Here is a 15,000-nt window from a genome sequence, read left to right on the forward strand (position 1 = left end):
GGCCGTCCCCGAGGAAGAGGCCGTCCCCGAGGAAGAGGCCGTCCCCGAGGAAGAGGCCGTCCCCGAGGAAGAGGCCGTCTCCGAGGAAGAGGTCCCGGAGGCCGTCCCCGAGGAAGAGGCCGTCCCCGAGGAAGAGGCCGTCCCCGAGGAAGAGGCCGTCCCCGAGGAAGAGGCCGTCCCCGAGGAAGAGGCCGTCCCCGAGGAAGAGGCCGTCCCCGAGGAAGAGGCCGTCCCCGAGGAAGAGGCCGTCCCCGAGGAAGAGGCCGTCCCCGAGGAAGAGGCCGTCCCCGAGGAAGAGGCCGTCCCCGAGGAAGAGGCCGTCCCCGAGGAAGAGGTCCCGGAGGCCGTCCCCGAGGAAGAGGCCGTCCCCGAGGAAGAGGCCGTCCCCGAGGAAGAGGCCGTCCCCGAGGAAGAGGCCGTCCCCGAGGAAGAGGCCGTCCCCGAGGAAGAGGCCGTCCCCGAGGAAGAGGCCGTCCCCGAGGAAGAGGCCGTCCCCGAGGAAGAGGTCCCGGAGGCCGTCCCCGAGGAAGAGGCCGTCTCCGAGGAAGAGGTCCCGGAGGCCGTCGCCGAGGAAGAGGCCGTCCCCGAGGAAGAGGCCGTCCCCGAGGAAAAGGTCCCGGAGGCCGTCCCCGAGGAAGAGGCCGTCCCCGAGGAAGAGGCCGTCCCCGAGGAAGAGGTCCCGGAGGCCGTCCCCGAGGAAGAGGCCGTCCCCGAGGAAGAGGCCGTCTCCGAGGAAAAAGGAGGCCGTCCCCGAGGAAGAGGCCGTCTCCGAGGAAAAAGGAGGCCGTCCCCGAGGAAGAGGCCGTCCGGAGGAGGCCGTCCCCGAGGAAGAGGCCGTCCCCGAGGAAGAGGCCGTCCCCGAGGAAGAGGCCGTCCCCGAGGAAAAGGTCCCGGAGGCCGTCCCCGAGGAAGAGGCCGTCCCCGAGGAAGAGGCCGTCCCCGAGGAAGAGGCCGTCCCCGAGGAAGAGGCCGTCCCCGAGGAAGAGGTCCCGGAGAGGCCGTCCCCGAGGAAGAGGTCCCGGAGAGGCCGTCCCCGAGGAAGAGGTCCCGGAGGCCGTCCCCGAGGAAGAGGCCGTCCCCGAGGAAGAGGCCGTCCCCGAGGAAGAGGCCGTCCCCGAGGAAGAGGTCCCGGAGGCCGTCCCCGAGGAAGAGGCCGTCCCCGAGGAAGAGGCCGTCCCCGAGGAAGAGGCCGTCCCCGAGGAAGAGGCCGTCCCCGAGGAAGAGGCCGTCCCCGAGGAAGAGGCCGTCCCCGAGGAAGAGGTCCCGGAGAGGCCGTCCCCGAGGAAGAGGTCCCGGAGGCCGTCCCCGAGGAAGAGGCCGTCCCCGAGGAAGAGGTCCCGGAGGCCGTCCCCGAGGAAGAGGCCGTCCCCGAGGAAGAGGCCGTCCCCGAGGAAGAGGCCGTCCCCGAGGAAGAGGCCGTCTCCGAGGAAGAGGTCCTGGAGGCCGTCCCCGAGGAAGAGGCCGTCCCCGAGGAAGAGGCCGTCCCCGAGGAAGAGGCCGTCCCCGAGGAAGAGGCCGTCCCCGAGGAAGAGGTCCCGGAGGCCGTCCCCGAGGAAGAGGTCCCGGAGGCCGTCTCCGAGGCCCTTGTGATCTAACGCCCATCAAATATCAACAGATGAAAGCAACATGTTTTCCTTTTTTCTCTACTTTTTCATTCGTATTTTTTTCTCTTCTTTTTCTTTTTCTTTTTCTCCTCTTTTTCTTTTTATTTCACTTCCTACGTACATTTACGTTATTTAGATCATGATGTAAAACCTCTTTACAAAAAGAGGTCCCGGAGGCCGTCCCCGAGGAAAGAGGCCGTCCCCGAGGAAGAGGTCGTCTCCGAGGAAGAGGTCCCGGAGACCGTCCCCGAGGAAGAGGCCGTCCCCGAGGAAGAGGTCGTCTCCGAGGAAGAGGCCGTCCCCGAGGAAGAGGCCGTCCCCGACGAAGAGGCCGTCCCCGAGGAAGAGGCCGTCCCCGAGGAAGAGGCCGTCCCCGAGGAAGAGGTCGTCTCCGAGGAAGAGGCTGTCCCCGAGGAAGAGGCATCCCCGAGGAAGAGGCCGTCCCCGAGGAAGAGGCCGTCCCCGAGGAAGAGGTCCCGGAGGCCGTCCCCGAGGAAGAGGCCGTCCCCGAGGAAGAGGCCGTCCCCGAGGAAGAGGCCGTCCCCGAGGAAGAGGCCGTCCCCGAGGAAGAGGCCGTCCCCGAGGAAGAGGTCGTCTCCGAGGAAGAGGCCGTCCCCGAGGAAGAGGCATCCCCGAGGAAGAGGCCGTCCCCGAGGAAGAGGCCGTCCCCGAGGAAGAGGTCCCGGAGGCCGTCCCCGAGGAAGAGGCCGTCCCCGAGGAAGAGGCCGTCCCCGAGGAAGAGGCCGTCTCCGAGGAAAAAGGAGGCCGGCCCCGAGGAAAAAGGAGGCCGTCCCCGAGGAAGAGGCCGTCTCCGAGGAAGAGGCCGTCCCCGAGGAAGAGGCCGTCCCCGAGGAAAAGGTCCCGGAGGCCGTCCCCGAGGAAGAGGCCGTCCCCGAGGAAGAGGCCGTCCCCGAGGAAGAGGTCGTCCCCGAGGAAGAGGCCGTCCCCGAGGAAGAGGCCGTCCCCGAGGAAGAGGTCCCGGAGAGGCCGTCCCCGAGGAAGAGGTCCCGGAGAGGCCGTCCCCGAGGAAGAGGTCCCGGAGGCCGTCCCCGAGGAAGAGGCCGTCCCCGAGGAGGAGGCCGTCCCCGAGGAAGAGGCCATCCCCGAGGAAAAGGTCCCGGAGGCCGTCCCCGAGGAAGAGGCCGTCCCCGAGGAAGAGGCCGTCCCCGAGGAAGAGGCCGTCCCCGAGGAAGAGGCCGTCCCCGAGGAAAAGGTCCCGGAGGCCGTCCCCGAGGAAGAGGCCGTCCCCGAGGAAGAGGCCGTCCCCGAGGAAGAGGCCGTCCCCGAGGAAGAGGCCGTCCCCGAGGAAGAGGCCGTCCCCGAGGAAGAGGCCGTCCCCGAGGAAGAGGTCCCGGAGAGGCCGTCCCCGAGGAAGAGGCCGTCCCCGAGGAAGAGGCCGTCCCCGAGGAAGAGGCCGTCCCCGAGGAAGAGGCCGTCTCCGAGGAAAAAGGAGGCCGTCCCCGAGGAAGAGGCCGTCCCCGAGGAAGAGGCCGTCCCCGAGGAAGAGGTCCCGGAGACCGTCCCCGAGGAAGAGGCCGTCCCCGTGGAAGAGGCCGTCCCCGAGGAAGAGGCCGTCCCCGAGGAAGAGGCCGTCCCCGAGGAAGAGGCCGTCCCCGAGGAAGAGGCCGTCCCCGAGGAAGAGGCCGTCCACGAGGAAGAGGCCGTCCCCGAGGAAGAGGTCCCGGAGGCCGTCCCCGAGGAAGAGGCCGTCCCTGAGGAAGAGGCCGTCCCCGAGGAACAGGCCGTCCCCGAGGAAGAGGCCGTCCCCGAGGAAGAGGTCCCGGAGGCCGTCCCCGAGGAAGAGGCCGTCCCCTAGGAAGAGGCCGTCCCCGAGGAAGAGGCCGTCCCCGAGGAAGAGGCCGTCCCCGAGGAAGAGGCCGTCTCCGAGGAAGAGGTCCTGGAGGCCGTCCCCGAGGAAGAGGCCGTCCCCGAGGAAGAGGCCGTCCCCGAGGAAGAGGCCGTCTCCGAGGAAGAGGCCGTCCCCGAGGAAGAGGCCGTCCCCGAGGAAGAGGTCCCGGAGGCCGTCCCCGAGGAAGAGGTCCCGGAGGCCGTCTCCGAGGCCCTTGTGATCTAACGCCCATCAAATATCAACAGATGAAAGCAACATGTTTTCCTTTTTTCTCTACTTTTTCATTCGTATTTTTTTCTCTTCTTTTTCTTTTTCTTCTTTTTCTCCTCTTTTTATTTCACTTCCTACGTACATTTACGTTATTTAGATCATGATGTAAAACCTCTTTACAAAAAGAGGTCCCGGAGGCCGTCCCCGAGGAAAGAGGCCGTCCCCGAGGAAGAGGCCGTCCCCGAGGAAGAGGTCCCGGAGACCGTCCCCGAGGAAGAGGCCGTCCCCGAGGAAGAGGCCGTCCCCGAGGAAGAGGCCGTCCCCGAGGAAGAGGCCGTCCCCGAGGAAGAGGTCGTCTCCGAGGAAGAGGCTGTCCCCGAGGAAGAGGCCGTCCCCGAGGAAGAGGCCGTCCCCGAGGAAGAGGCCGTCCCCGAGGAAGAGGTCCCGGAGGCCGTCCCCGAGGAAGAGGCCGTCCCCGAGGAAGAGGCCGTCTCCGAGGAAAAAGGAGGCCGGCCCCGAGGAAAAAGGAGGCCGTCCCCGAGGAAGAGGCCGTCTCCGAGGAAGAGGCCGTCTCCGAGGAAGAGGCCGTCCCCGAGGAAGAGGTCGTCTCCGAGGAAAGGGCCGGCTCCGAGGAAAGGGCCGGCTCCGAGGAAGAGGCCGTCCCCGAGGAAGAGGCCGTCCCCGAGGAAGAGGCCGTCCCCGAGGAAGAGGCCGTCCCCGAGGAAGAGGCCGTCCCCGAGGAAGAGGCCGTCGCCGAGGAAGAGATCCCGGAGGCCGTCCCCGAGGAAGAGGCCGTCCCCGAGGAAAAAGGAGGCCGGCCCCGAGGAAAAAGGAGGCCGTCCCTGAGGAAGAGGCCGTCCGGAGGAGGCCGTCCCCGAGGAAGAGGCCGTCCCCGAGGAAGAGGCCGTCCACGAGGAAGAGGCCGTCCCCGAGGAAAAGGTCCCGGAGGCCGTCCCCGAGGAAGAGGCCGTCCCCGAGGAAGAGGTCGTCCCCGAGGAAGAGGCCGTCCCCGAGGAAGAGGCCGTCCCCGAGGAAAAGGCCGTCCCCGAGGAAGAGGTCCCGCAGAGGCCGTCCCCGAGGAAGAGGCCGTCCCCGAGGAAGAGGCCGTCCCCGAGGAAGAGGCCGTCCCCGAGGAGGAGGCCGTCCCCGAGGAAGAGGCCATCCCCGAGGAAAAGGTCCCGGAGGCCGTCCCCGAGGAAGAGGCCGTCCCCGAGAAGGAGGTCGTCCCCGAGGAAGAGGCCGTCCCCAAGGAAGAGGCCGTCCCCGAGGAAGAGGCCGTCCCCGAGGAAGAGGCCGTCCCCGAGGAAGAGGCCGTCCCCGAGGAAGAGGTCCCGGAGAGGCCGTCCCCGAGGAAGAGGTCCCGGAGGCCGTCCCCGAGGAAGAGGCCGTCCCCAAGGAAGAGGCCGTCTCCGAGGAAAAAGGAGGCCGTCCCCGAGGAAGAGGCCGTCCGGAGAGGCCGTCCCCGAGGAAGAGGCCGGCCCCGAGGAAAAGGTCCCGGAGGCCGTCCCCGAGGAAGAGGTCGTCCCCGAGGAAGAGGCCGTCCCCGAGGAAGAGGTCGTCCCCGAGGAAGAGGCCGTCCCCGAGGAAGAGGCCGTCCCCGAGGAAGAGGCCGTCCCCGAGGAAGAGGCCGTCCCCGAGGAAGAGGTCCCGGAGGCCGTCCCCGAGGAAGAGGTCGTCCCCGAGGAAGAGGCCGTCCCCGAGGAAGAGGCCTACCCCGAGGAAGAGGCCTTCCCCGAGGAAGAGGCCGTCCCCGAGGAAGAGGCCGTCCCCGAGGAAGAGGTCCCGGAGGCCGTCCCCGAGGAAAGAGGCCGTCCCCGAGGAAGAGGTCGTCTCCGAGGAAGAGGTCCCGGAGACCGTCCCCGAGGAAGAGGCCGTCCCCGAGGAAGAGGTCGTCTCCGAGGAAGAGGCCGTCCCCGAGGAAGAGGCCGTCCCCGAGGAAGAGGCCGTCCCCGAGGAAGAGGTCGTCTCCGAGGAAGAGGCTGTCCCCGAGGAAGAGGCATCACCGAGGAAGAGGCCGTCCCCGAGGAAGAGGCCGTCCCCGAGGAAGAGGTCCCGGAGGCCGTCCCCGAGGAAGAGGCCGTCCCCGAGGAAGAGGCCGTCCCCGAGGAAGAGGCCGTCCCCGAGGAAGAGGCGTCTCCGAGGAAAAAGGAGGCCGGCCCCGAGGAAAAAGGAGGCCGGCCCCGAGGAAAAAGAAGGCCGTCCCCGAGGAAGTGGCCGTCTGGAGGAGGCCGTCCCCGAGGAAGAGGCCGTCCCCGAGGAAGAGGCCGTCCCCGAGGAAGAGGCCGTCCCCGAGGAAAAGGTCCCGGAGGCCGTCCCCGAGGAAGAGGCCGTCCCCGAGGAAGAGGTCGTCCCCGAGGAAGAGGCCGTCCCCGAGGAAGAGGCCGTCCCCGAGGAAGAGGTCCCGGAGAGGCCGTCCCCGAGGAAGAGGTCCCGGAGAGGCCGTCCCCGAGGAAGAGGTCCCGGAGGCCGTCACCGAGGAAGAGGCCGTCCCTGAGGAAGAGGCCATCCCCGAGGAAAAGGTCCCGGAGGCCGTCCCCGAGGAAGAGGCCGTCCCCGAGGAAGAGGCCGTCCCCGAGGAAGAGGTCGTCCCCGAGGAAGAGGCCGTCCCCGAGGAAGAGGCCGTCCCCGAGGAAGAGGCCGTCCCCGAGGAAGAGGCCGTCCCCGAGGAATAGGTCCCGGAGAGGCCGTCCCCGAGGAAGAGGTCCCGGAGGCCGTCCCCGAGGAAGAGGCCGTCCCCGAGGAAGAGGCCGTCTCCGAGGAAGAGGTCCCGGAGACCGTCCCCGAGGAAGAGGCCCTCCCCGTGGAAGAGGCCGTCCCCGAGGAAGAGGCCGTCCCCGAGGAAGAGGCCGTCCACGAGGCAGAGGCCGTCCCCGAGGAAGAGGTCCCGGAGGCCGTCCCCGAGGAAGAGGCCGTCCCTGAGGAAGAGGCCGTCCCCGAGGAAGAGGTCCCGGAGGCCGTCCCCGAGGAACAGGCCGTCCCCGAGGAAGAGGCCGTCCCCGAGGAAGATGTCCCGGAGGCCGTCCCCGAGGAAGAGGCCGTCCCCGAGGAAGAGGCCGTCCCCGAGGAAGAGGCCGTCCCCGAGGAAGAGGCCGTCTCCGAGGAAGAGGTCCTGGAGGCCGTCCCCGAGGAAGAGGCCGTCCCCGAGGAAGAGGCCGTCTCCGAGGAAGAGGCCGTCTCCGAGGAAGAGGCCGTCCCCGAGGAAGAGGCCGTCCCCGAGGAAGAGGTCCCGGAGGCCGTCCCCGAGGAAGAGGTCCCGGAGGCCGTCTCCGAGGCCCTTGTGATCTAACGCCCATCAAATATCAACAGATGAAAAGCAACATGTTTTCCTTTTTTCTCTACTTTTTCATTCGTATTTTTTTCTCTTCTTTTTCTATTTCTTCTTTTTCTCCTCTTTTTCTTTTTATTTCACTTCCTACGTACATTTACGTTATTTAGATCATGATGTAAAACCTCTTTACAAAAAGAGGTCCCGGAGGCCGTCCCCGAGGAAAGAGGCCGTCCCCGAGGAAGAGGCCGTCCCCGAGGAAGAGGTCGTCTCCGAGGAAGAGGCCGTCCCCGAGGAAGAGGCCGTCCCCGACGAAGAGGCCGTCCCCGAGGAAGAGGCCGTCCCCGAGGAAGAGGCCGTCCCCGAGGAAGAGGCCGTCCCCGAGGAAGAGGTCGTCTCCGAGGAAGAGGCTGTCCCCGAGGAAGAGGTCCCGGAGGCCGTCCCCGAGGAAGAGGCCGTCCCCGAGGAAGAGGCCGTCCCCGAAGAAGAGGCCGTCCCCGAGGAAGAGGCCGTCCCCGAGGAAAAAGGAGGCCGGCCCCGAGGAAAAAGGAGGCCGGCCCCGAGGAAAAAGGAGGCCGGCCCCGAGGAAGAGGCCGTCCCCGAGGAAGAGGCCGTCCCCGAGGAAGAGGCCGTCCCCGAGGAAGAGGCCGTCCCCGAGGAAGAGGCCGTCCCCGAGGAAGAGGCCGTCCCCGAGGAAGAGGCCGTCCCCGAGGAAGAGGCCGTCCCCGAAGAAGAGGCCGTCCCCGAGGAAGAGGCCGTCCCCGAGGAAGAGGCCGTCTCCGAGGAAAAAGGAGGCCGGCCCCGAGGAAAAAGTAGGCCGGCCCCGAGGAAGAGGCCGTCTCCTAGGAAGAGGCCGTCTCCGAGGAAGAGGCCGTCCCCGAGGAAGAGGCCGTCCCCGAGGAAGAGGCCGTCCCCGAGGAAGAGGCCGTCCCCGAGGAAGAGGCCGTCCCCTAGGAAGAGATCCCGGAGGCCGTCCCCGAGGAAGAGGCCGTCCCCGAGGAAGAGGCCGTCCCCGAGTAAGAGGTCCCGGAGGCCGTCCCCGAGGAAGAGGCCGTCCCCGAGGAAGAGGCCGTCTCCGAGGAAAAAGGAGTCCGGCCCCGAGGAAAAAGGAGTCCGGCCCCGAGGAAAAAGGAGGTCGTCCCCGAGGAAGAGGCCGTCTCCGAGGAAGAGGCCGTCTCCGAGGAAGAGGCCGTCCCCGAGGAAGAGGCCGTCCCCGAGGAAGAGGCCGTCCCCGAGGAAGAGGCCTACCCCGAGGAAGAGGCCTTCCCCGAGGAAGAGGCCGTCCCCGAGGAAGAGGCCGTCCCCGAGGAAGAGGTCCCGGAGGCCGTCCCCGAGGAAAGAGGCCGTCCCCGAGGAAGAGGTCGTCTCCGAGGAAGAGGTCCCGGAGACCGTCCCCGAGGAAGAGGCCGTCCCCGAGGAAGAGGTCGTCTCCGAGGAAGAGGCCGTCCCCCAGGAAGAGGCCGTCCCCGAGGAAGAGGCCGTCCCCGAGGAAGAGGTCGTCTCCGAGGAAGAGGCTGTCCCCGAGGAAGAGGCATCACCGAGGAAGAGGCCGTCCCCGAGGAAGAGGCCGTCCCCGAGGAAGAGGTCCCGGAGGCCGTCCCCGAGGAAGAGGCCGTCCCCGAGGAAGAGGCGTCTCCGAGGAAAAAGGAGGCCGGCCCCGAGGAAAAAGGAGGCCGGCCCCGAGGAAAAAGGAGGCCGTCCCCGAGGAAGTGGCCGTCTGGAGGAGGCCGTCCCCGAGGAAGAGGCCGTCCCCGAGGAAGAGGCCGTCCCCGAGGAAGAGGCCGTCCCCGAGGAAAAGGTCCCGGAGGCCGTCCCCGAGGAAGAGGCCGTCCCCGAGGAAGAGGCCGTCCCCGAGGAAGAGGCCGTCCCCGAGGAAGAGGCCGTCCCCGAGGAAGAGGTCCCGGAGGCCGTCCCCGAGGAAGAGGCCGTCTCCGAGGAAAAAGGAGGCCGGCCCCGAGGAAAAAGGAGGCCGTCCCCGAGGAAGAGGCCGTCCGGAGGAGGCCGTCCCCGAGGAAGAGGCCGTCCCCGAGGAAGAGGCCGTCCCCGAGGAAGAGGCCGTCCCCGAGGAAAAGGTCCCGGAGGCCGTCCCCGAGGAAGAGGCCGTCCCCGAGGAAGAGGTCGTCCCCGAGGAAGAGGCCGTCCCCGAGGAAGAGGCCGTCCCCGAGGAAGAGGTCCCGGAGAGGCCGTCCCCGAGGAAGAGGTCCCGGAGAGGCCGTCCCCGAGGAAGAGGTCCCGGAGGCCGTCACCGAGGAAGAGGCCGTCCCCGAGGAGGAGGCCGTCCCCGAGGAAGAGGCCATCCCCGAGGAAAAGGTCCCGGAGGCCGTCCCCGAGGAAGAGGCCGTCCCCGAGGAAGAGGTCGTCCCCGAGGAAGAGGCCGTCCCCGAGGAAGAGGCCGTCCCCGAGGAAGAGGCCGTCCCCGAGGAAGAGGCCGTCCCCGAGGAAGAGGTCCCGGAGAGGCCGTCCCCGAGGAAGAGGTCCCGGAGGCCGTCCCCGAGGAAGAGGCCGTCCCCGAGGAAGAGGCCGTCTCCGAGGAAAAAGGAGGCCGTCCCCGAGGAAGAGGCCGTCCGGAGGAGGCCGTCCCCGAGGAAGAGGCCGTCCCCGAGGAAAAGGTCCCGGAGGCCGTCCCCGAGGAAGAGGCCGTCCCCGAGGAAGAGGTCGTCCCCGAGGAAGAGGCCGTCCCCGAGGAAGAGGCCGTCCCCGAGGAAGAGGCCGTCCCCGAGGAAGAGGCCGTCCCCGAGGAAGAGGTCCCGGAGAGGCCGTCCCCGAGGAAGAGGTCCCGGAGGCCGTCCCCGAGGAAGAGGCCGTCCCCGAGGAAGAGGCCGTCCCCGAGGAAAAAGGAGGCCGTCCCCGAGGAAGAGGCCGTCCCCGAGGAAGAGGTCCCGGAGGCCGTCCCCGAGGAAGAGGCCGTCCCCGAGGAAGAGGCCGTCCCCGAGGAAGAGGTCCCGGAGACCGTCCCCGAGGAAGAGGCCGTCCCCGAGGAAGAGGCCGTCCCCGAGGAAGAGGCCGTCCCCGAGGAAGAGGCCGTCCCCGAGGAAGAGGCCGTCCCCGAGGAAAAGGTCCCGGAGGCCGTCCCCGAGGAAGAGGCCGTCCCCGAGGAAGAGGCCGTCCCCGAGGAAGAGGCCGTCCCCGAGGAAGAGGCCGTCCCCGAGGAAGAGGCCGTCTCCGAGGAAGAGGCCGTCCCCGAGGAAGAGGCCGTCCCCGAGGAAGAGGTCCCGGAGGCCGTCCCCGAGGAAGAGGCCGTCCCCGAGGAGGAGGCCGTCCCCGAGGAAGAGGCCATCCCCGAGGAAAAGGTCCCGGAGGCCGTCCCCGAGGAAGAGGCCGTCCCCGAGGAAGAGGTCGTCCCCGAGGAAGAGGCCGTCCCCGAGGAAGAGGCCGTCCCCGAGGAAGAGGTCCCGGAGAGGCCGTCCCCGAGGAAGAGGTCCCGGAGAGGCCGTCCCCGAGGAAGAGGTCCCGGAGGCCGTCACCGAGGAAGAGGCCGTCCCTGAGGAAGAGGCCATCCCCGAGGAAAAGGTCCCGGAGGCCGTCCCCGAGGAAGAGGCCGTCCCCGAGGAAGAGGCCGTCCCCGAGGAAGAGGTCGTCCCCGAGGAAGAGGCCGTCCCCGAGGAAGAGGCCGTCCCCGAGGAAGAGGCCGTCCCCGAGGAAGAGGCCGTCCCCGAGGAATAGGTCCCGGAGAGGCCGTCCCCGAGGAAGAGGTCCCGGAGGCCGTCCCCGAGGAAGAGGCCGTCCCCGAGGAAGAGGCCGTCTCCGAGGAAGAGGTCCCGGAGACCGTCCCCGAGGAAGAGGCCCTCCCCGTGGAAGAGGCCGTCCCCGAGGAAGAGGCCGTCCCCGAGGAAGAGGCCGTCCACGAGGCAGAGGCCGTCCCCGAGGAAGAGGTCCCGGAGGCCGTCCCCGAGGAAGAGGCCGTCCCTGAGGAAGAGGCCGTCCCCGAGGAAGAGGTCCCGGAGGCCGTCCCCGAGGAACAGGCCGTCCCCGAGGAAGAGGCCGTCCCCGAGGAAGATGTCCCGGAGGCCGTCCCCGAGGAAGAGGCCGTCCCCTAGGAAGAGGCCGTCCCCGAGGAAGAGGCCGTCCCCGAGGAAGAGGCCGTCTCCGAGGAAGAGGTCCTGGAGGCCGTCCCCGAGGAAGAGGCCGTCCCCGAGGAAGAGGCCGTCTCCGAGGAAGAGGCCGTCTCCGAGGAAGAGGCCGTCCCCGAGGAAGAGGCCGTCCCCGAGGAAGAGGTCCCGGAGGCCGTCCCCGAGGAAGAGGTCCCGGAGGCCGTCTCCGAGGCCCTTGTGATCTAACGCCCATCAAATATCAACAGATGAAAGCAACATGTTTTCCTTTTTCTCTACTTTTTCATTCGTATTTTTTTCTCTTCTTTTTCTATTTCTTCTTTTTCTCCTCTTTTTCTTTTTATTTCACTTCCTACGTACATTTACGTTATTTAGATCATGATGTAAAACCTCTTTACAAAAAGAGGTCCCGGAGGCCGTCCCCGAGGAAAGAGGCCGTCCCCGAGGAAGAGGCCGTCCCCGAGGAAGAGGTCGTCTCCGAGGAAGAGGCCGTCCCCGAGGAAGAGGCCGTCCCCGACGAAGAGGCCGTCCCCGAGGAAGAGGCCGTCCCCGAGGAAGAGGCCGTCCCCGAGGAAGAGGCCGTCCCCGAGGAAGAGGTCGTCTCCGAGGAAGAGGCTGTCCCCGAGGAAGAGGTCCCGGAGGCCGTCCCCGAGGAAGAGGCCGTCCCCGAGGAAGAGGCCGTCCCCGAAGAAGAGGCCGTCCCCGAGGAAGAGGCCGTCCCCGAGGAAAAAGGAGGCCGGCCCCGAGGAAAAAGGAGGCCGGCCCCGAGGAAAAAGGAGGCCGGCCCCGAGGAAGAGGCCGTCTCCGAGGAAGAGGCCGTCTCCGAGGAAGAGGCCGTCCCCGAGGAAGAGGCCGTCCCCGAGGAAGAGGCCGTCCCCGAGGAAGAGGCCGTCCCCGAGGAAGAGGTCGTCCCCGAGGAAGAGGCCGTCCCCGAAGAAGAGGCCGTCCCCGAGGAAGAGGCCGTCCCCGAGGAAGAGGCCGTCTCCGAGGAAAAAGGAGGCCGGCCCCGAGGAAAAAGTAGGCCGGCCCCGAGGAAGAGGCCGTCTCCTAGGAAGAGGCCGTCTCCGAGGAAGAGGCCGTCCCCGAGGAAGAGGCCGTCCCCGAGGAAGAGGCCGTCCCCGAGGAAGAGGCCGTCCCCGAGGAAGAGGCCGTCCCCTAGGAAGAGATCCCGGAGGCCGTCCCCGAGGAAGAGGCCGTCCCCGAGGAAGAGGCCGTCCCCGAGTAAGAGGTCCCGGAGGCCGTCCCCGAGGAAGAGGCCGTCCCCGAGGAAGAGGCCGTCTCCGAGGAAAAAGGAGTCCGGCCCCGAGGAAAAAGGAGTCCGGCCCCGAGGAAAAAGGAGGTCGTCCCCGAGGAAGAGGCCGTCTCCGAGGAAGAGGCCGTCTCCGAGGAAGAGGCCGTCCCCGAGGAAGAGGCCGTCCCCGAGGAAGAGGCCGTCCCCGAGGAAGAGGCCTACCCCGAGGAAGAGGCCTTCCCCGAGGAAGAGGCCGTCCCCGAGGAAGAGGCCGTCCCCGAGGAAGAGGTCCCGGAGGCCGTCCCCGAGGAAAGAGGCCGTCCCCGAGGAAGAGGTCGTCTCCGAGGAAGAGGTCCCGGAGACCGTCCCCGAGGAAGAGGCCGTCCCCGAGGAAGAGGTCGTCTCCGAGGAAGAGGCCGTCCCCCAGGAAGAGGCCGTCCCCGAGGAAGAGGCCGTCCCCGAGGAAGAGGTCGTCTCCGAGGAAGAGGCTGTCCCCGAGGAAGAGGCATCACCGAGGAAGAGGCCGTCCCCGAGGAAGAGGCCGTCCCCGAGGAAGAGGTCCCGGAGGCCGTCCCCGAGGAAGAGGCCGTCCCCGAGGAAGAGGCGTCTCCGAGGAAAAAGGAGGCCGGCCCCGAGGAAAAAGGAGGCCGGCCCCGAGGAAAAAGGAGGCCGTCCCCGAGGAAGTGGCCGTCTGGAGGAGGCCGTCCCCGAGGAAGAGGCCGTCCCCGAGGAAGAGGCCGTCCCCGAGGAAGAGGCCGTCCCCGAGGAAAAGGTCCCGGAGGACGTCCCCGAGGAAGAGGCCGTCCCCGAGGAAGAGGCCGTCCCCGAGGAAGAGGTCGTCCCCGAGGAAGAGGCCGTCCCCGAGGAAGAGGTCCCGGAGAGGCCGTCCCCGAGGAAGAGGTCCCGGAGAAGCCGTCCCCGAGGAAGAGGTCCCGGAGGCCGTCACCGAGGAAGAGGCCGTCCCCGAGGAGGAGGCCGTCCCCGAGGAAGAGGTCGTCCCCGAGGAAGAGGCCGTCCCCGAGGAAGAGGTCCCGGAGAGGCCGTCCCCGAGGAAGAGGTCCCGGAGAAGCCGTCCCCGAGGAAGAGGTCCCGGAGGCCGTCACCGAGGAAGAGGCCGTCCCCGAGGAGGAGGCCGTCCCCGAGGAAGAGGCCATCCCCGAGGATAAGGTCCCGGAGGCCGTCCCCGAGGAAGAGGCCATCCCCGAGGAAGAGGTCGTCCCCGAGGAAGAGGCCGTCCCCGAGGAAGAGGTCGTCCCCGAGGAAGAGGTCGTCCCCGAGGAAGAGGCCGTCACCGAGGAAGAGGCCGTCCCCGAGGAAGAGGCCGTCCCCGAGGAAGAGGCCGTCCCCGAGGAATAGGTCCCGGAGAGGCCGTCCCCGAGGAAGAGGTCCCGGAGGCCGTCCCCGAGGAAGAGGCCGTCCCCGAGGAAGAGGCCGTCTCCGAGGAAAAAGGAGGCCGTCCCCGAGGAAGAGGCCGTCCGGAGGAGGCCGTCCCCGAGGAAGAGGCCGTCCCCGAGGAAGAGGCCGTCCCCGAGGAAGAGGTCCCGGAGACCGTCCCCGAGGAAGAGGCCGTCCCCGAAGAAAAGGTCCCGGAGGCCGTCCCCGAGGAAGAGGCCGTCCCCGAGGAAGAGGCCGTCCCCGAGGAAGAGGCCGTCCCCGAGGAAGAGGCCGTCCCCGAGGAAGAGGCCGTCCCCGAGGAAAAGGTCCCGGAGGCCGTCCCCGAGGAAGAGGCCGTCTCCGAGGAAGAGGCCGTCCCCGAGGAAGAGGCCGTCCCCGAGGAAGAGGCAGTCCCCGAGGAAGAGGCCGTCTCCGAGGAAGAGGCCGTCCCCGAGGAAGAGGCCGTCCCCGAGGAAGAGGTCCCGGAGGCCGTCCCCGAGGAAGAGGCCGTCCCCGAGGAGGAGGCCGTCCCCGAGGAAGAGGCCATCCCCGAGGAAAAGGTCCCGGAGGCCGTCCCCGAGGAAGAGGCCGTCCCCGAGGAAGAGGTCGTCCCCGAGGAAGAGGCCGTCCCCGAGGAAGAGGCCGTCCCCGAGGAAGAGGCCGTCCCCGAGGAAGAGGTCCCGGAGAGGCCGTCCCCGAGGAAGAGGTCCCGGAGGCCGTCCCCGAGGAAGAGGCCGTCTCTGAGGAAAAAGGAGGCCGTCCCCGAGGAAGAGGCCGTCCGGAGAGGTCGTCCTCGAGGAAGAGGCCGGCCCCGAGGAAAAGGTCCCGGAGGCCGTCCCCGAGGAAGAGGTCGTCCCCGAGGAAGAGGCCGTCCCCGAGGAAGAGGCCGTCCCCGAGGAAGAGGCCGTCCCCGAGGAAGAAGTCCCGGAGGCCGTCCCCGAGGAAGAGGTCGTCCCCGAGGAAGAGGCCGTCCCCGAGGAAGAGGCCGTCCCCGAGGAAGAGGCCGTCCCCGAGGAAGAGGTCCCGGAGGCCGTCCCCGAGGAAGAGGCCGTCCCCGAGGAAGAGGCCGTCCCCGAGGAAGAGGTCGTCCCCGAGGAAGAGGCCGTCCCCGAGGAAGAGGCCGTCCCGGAGGAAGAGGCCGTCCCCGAGGAAGAGGTCGCGGAGACCGTCCCCGAGGAAGAGGCCGTCCCCGTGGAAGAGGCCGTCCCCGTGGAAGAGGCCGTCCCCGAGGAAGAGGCCGTCCCCGAGGAAGAGGCCGTCCCCGAGGAAGAGGCCGTCCCCGAGGAAAGAGGCCGTCCCCGAGGAAGAGGCCGTATTTTTTTCTTCTTTTTCTATTTCTTCTTTTTCTCCTCTTTTTCTTTTTATTTCACTTCCTACGTACATTTACGTTATTTAGATCATGATGTAAAACCTCTTTA

The 15,000-nt window shown here is 68.3% G+C and overlaps 1 protein-coding gene across 1 annotated transcript; it reads left to right on the forward strand.

The window, feature by feature from the left end:
• Positions 1-1,743: 1,743 nt before the first annotated feature.
• On the forward strand, positions 1,744-12,136 carry LOC113822597 (fibrous sheath CABYR-binding protein). Its single transcript, XM_070130892.1, has 11 exons — positions 1,744-1,748; positions 3,852-3,915; positions 4,206-4,476; positions 6,085-6,245; positions 6,359-6,589; positions 7,128-7,193; positions 7,883-7,944; positions 10,345-10,501; positions 10,615-10,845; positions 11,382-11,447; positions 12,029-12,136. Exons 1-11 carry the CDS (start codon positions 1,744-1,746, stop codon positions 12,134-12,136), a joined length of 1,422 nt encoding a protein of 473 aa, XP_069986993.1.
• Positions 12,137-15,000: the final 2,864 nt, after the last annotated feature.

This window comes from Penaeus vannamei, chromosome 15 (genome assembly GCF_042767895.1).
Source record: "Penaeus vannamei isolate JL-2024 chromosome 15, ASM4276789v1, whole genome shotgun sequence".
Taxonomy (NCBI): Eukaryota; Metazoa; Arthropoda; class Malacostraca; order Decapoda; family Penaeidae; genus Penaeus; species Penaeus vannamei.

What these genes read in the sequence shown, in the direction of transcription:
- LOC113822597 (XM_070130892.1), top strand. An exon ending in CGTCCCCGAGGAAAAAGGAG is followed by an intron (nt 4,477 to 6,084) that starts GCCGGCCCCGAG and finishes GCCGTCCCCGAG; the next exon opens with GAAGAGGTCCCGGAGAGGCC. An exon ending in AGGCCGTCCCCGAGGAAGAG is followed by an intron (nt 11,448 to 12,028) that starts GTCGTCTCCGAG and finishes GCCGTCTCCTAG; the next exon opens with GAAGAGGCCGTCTCCGAGGA.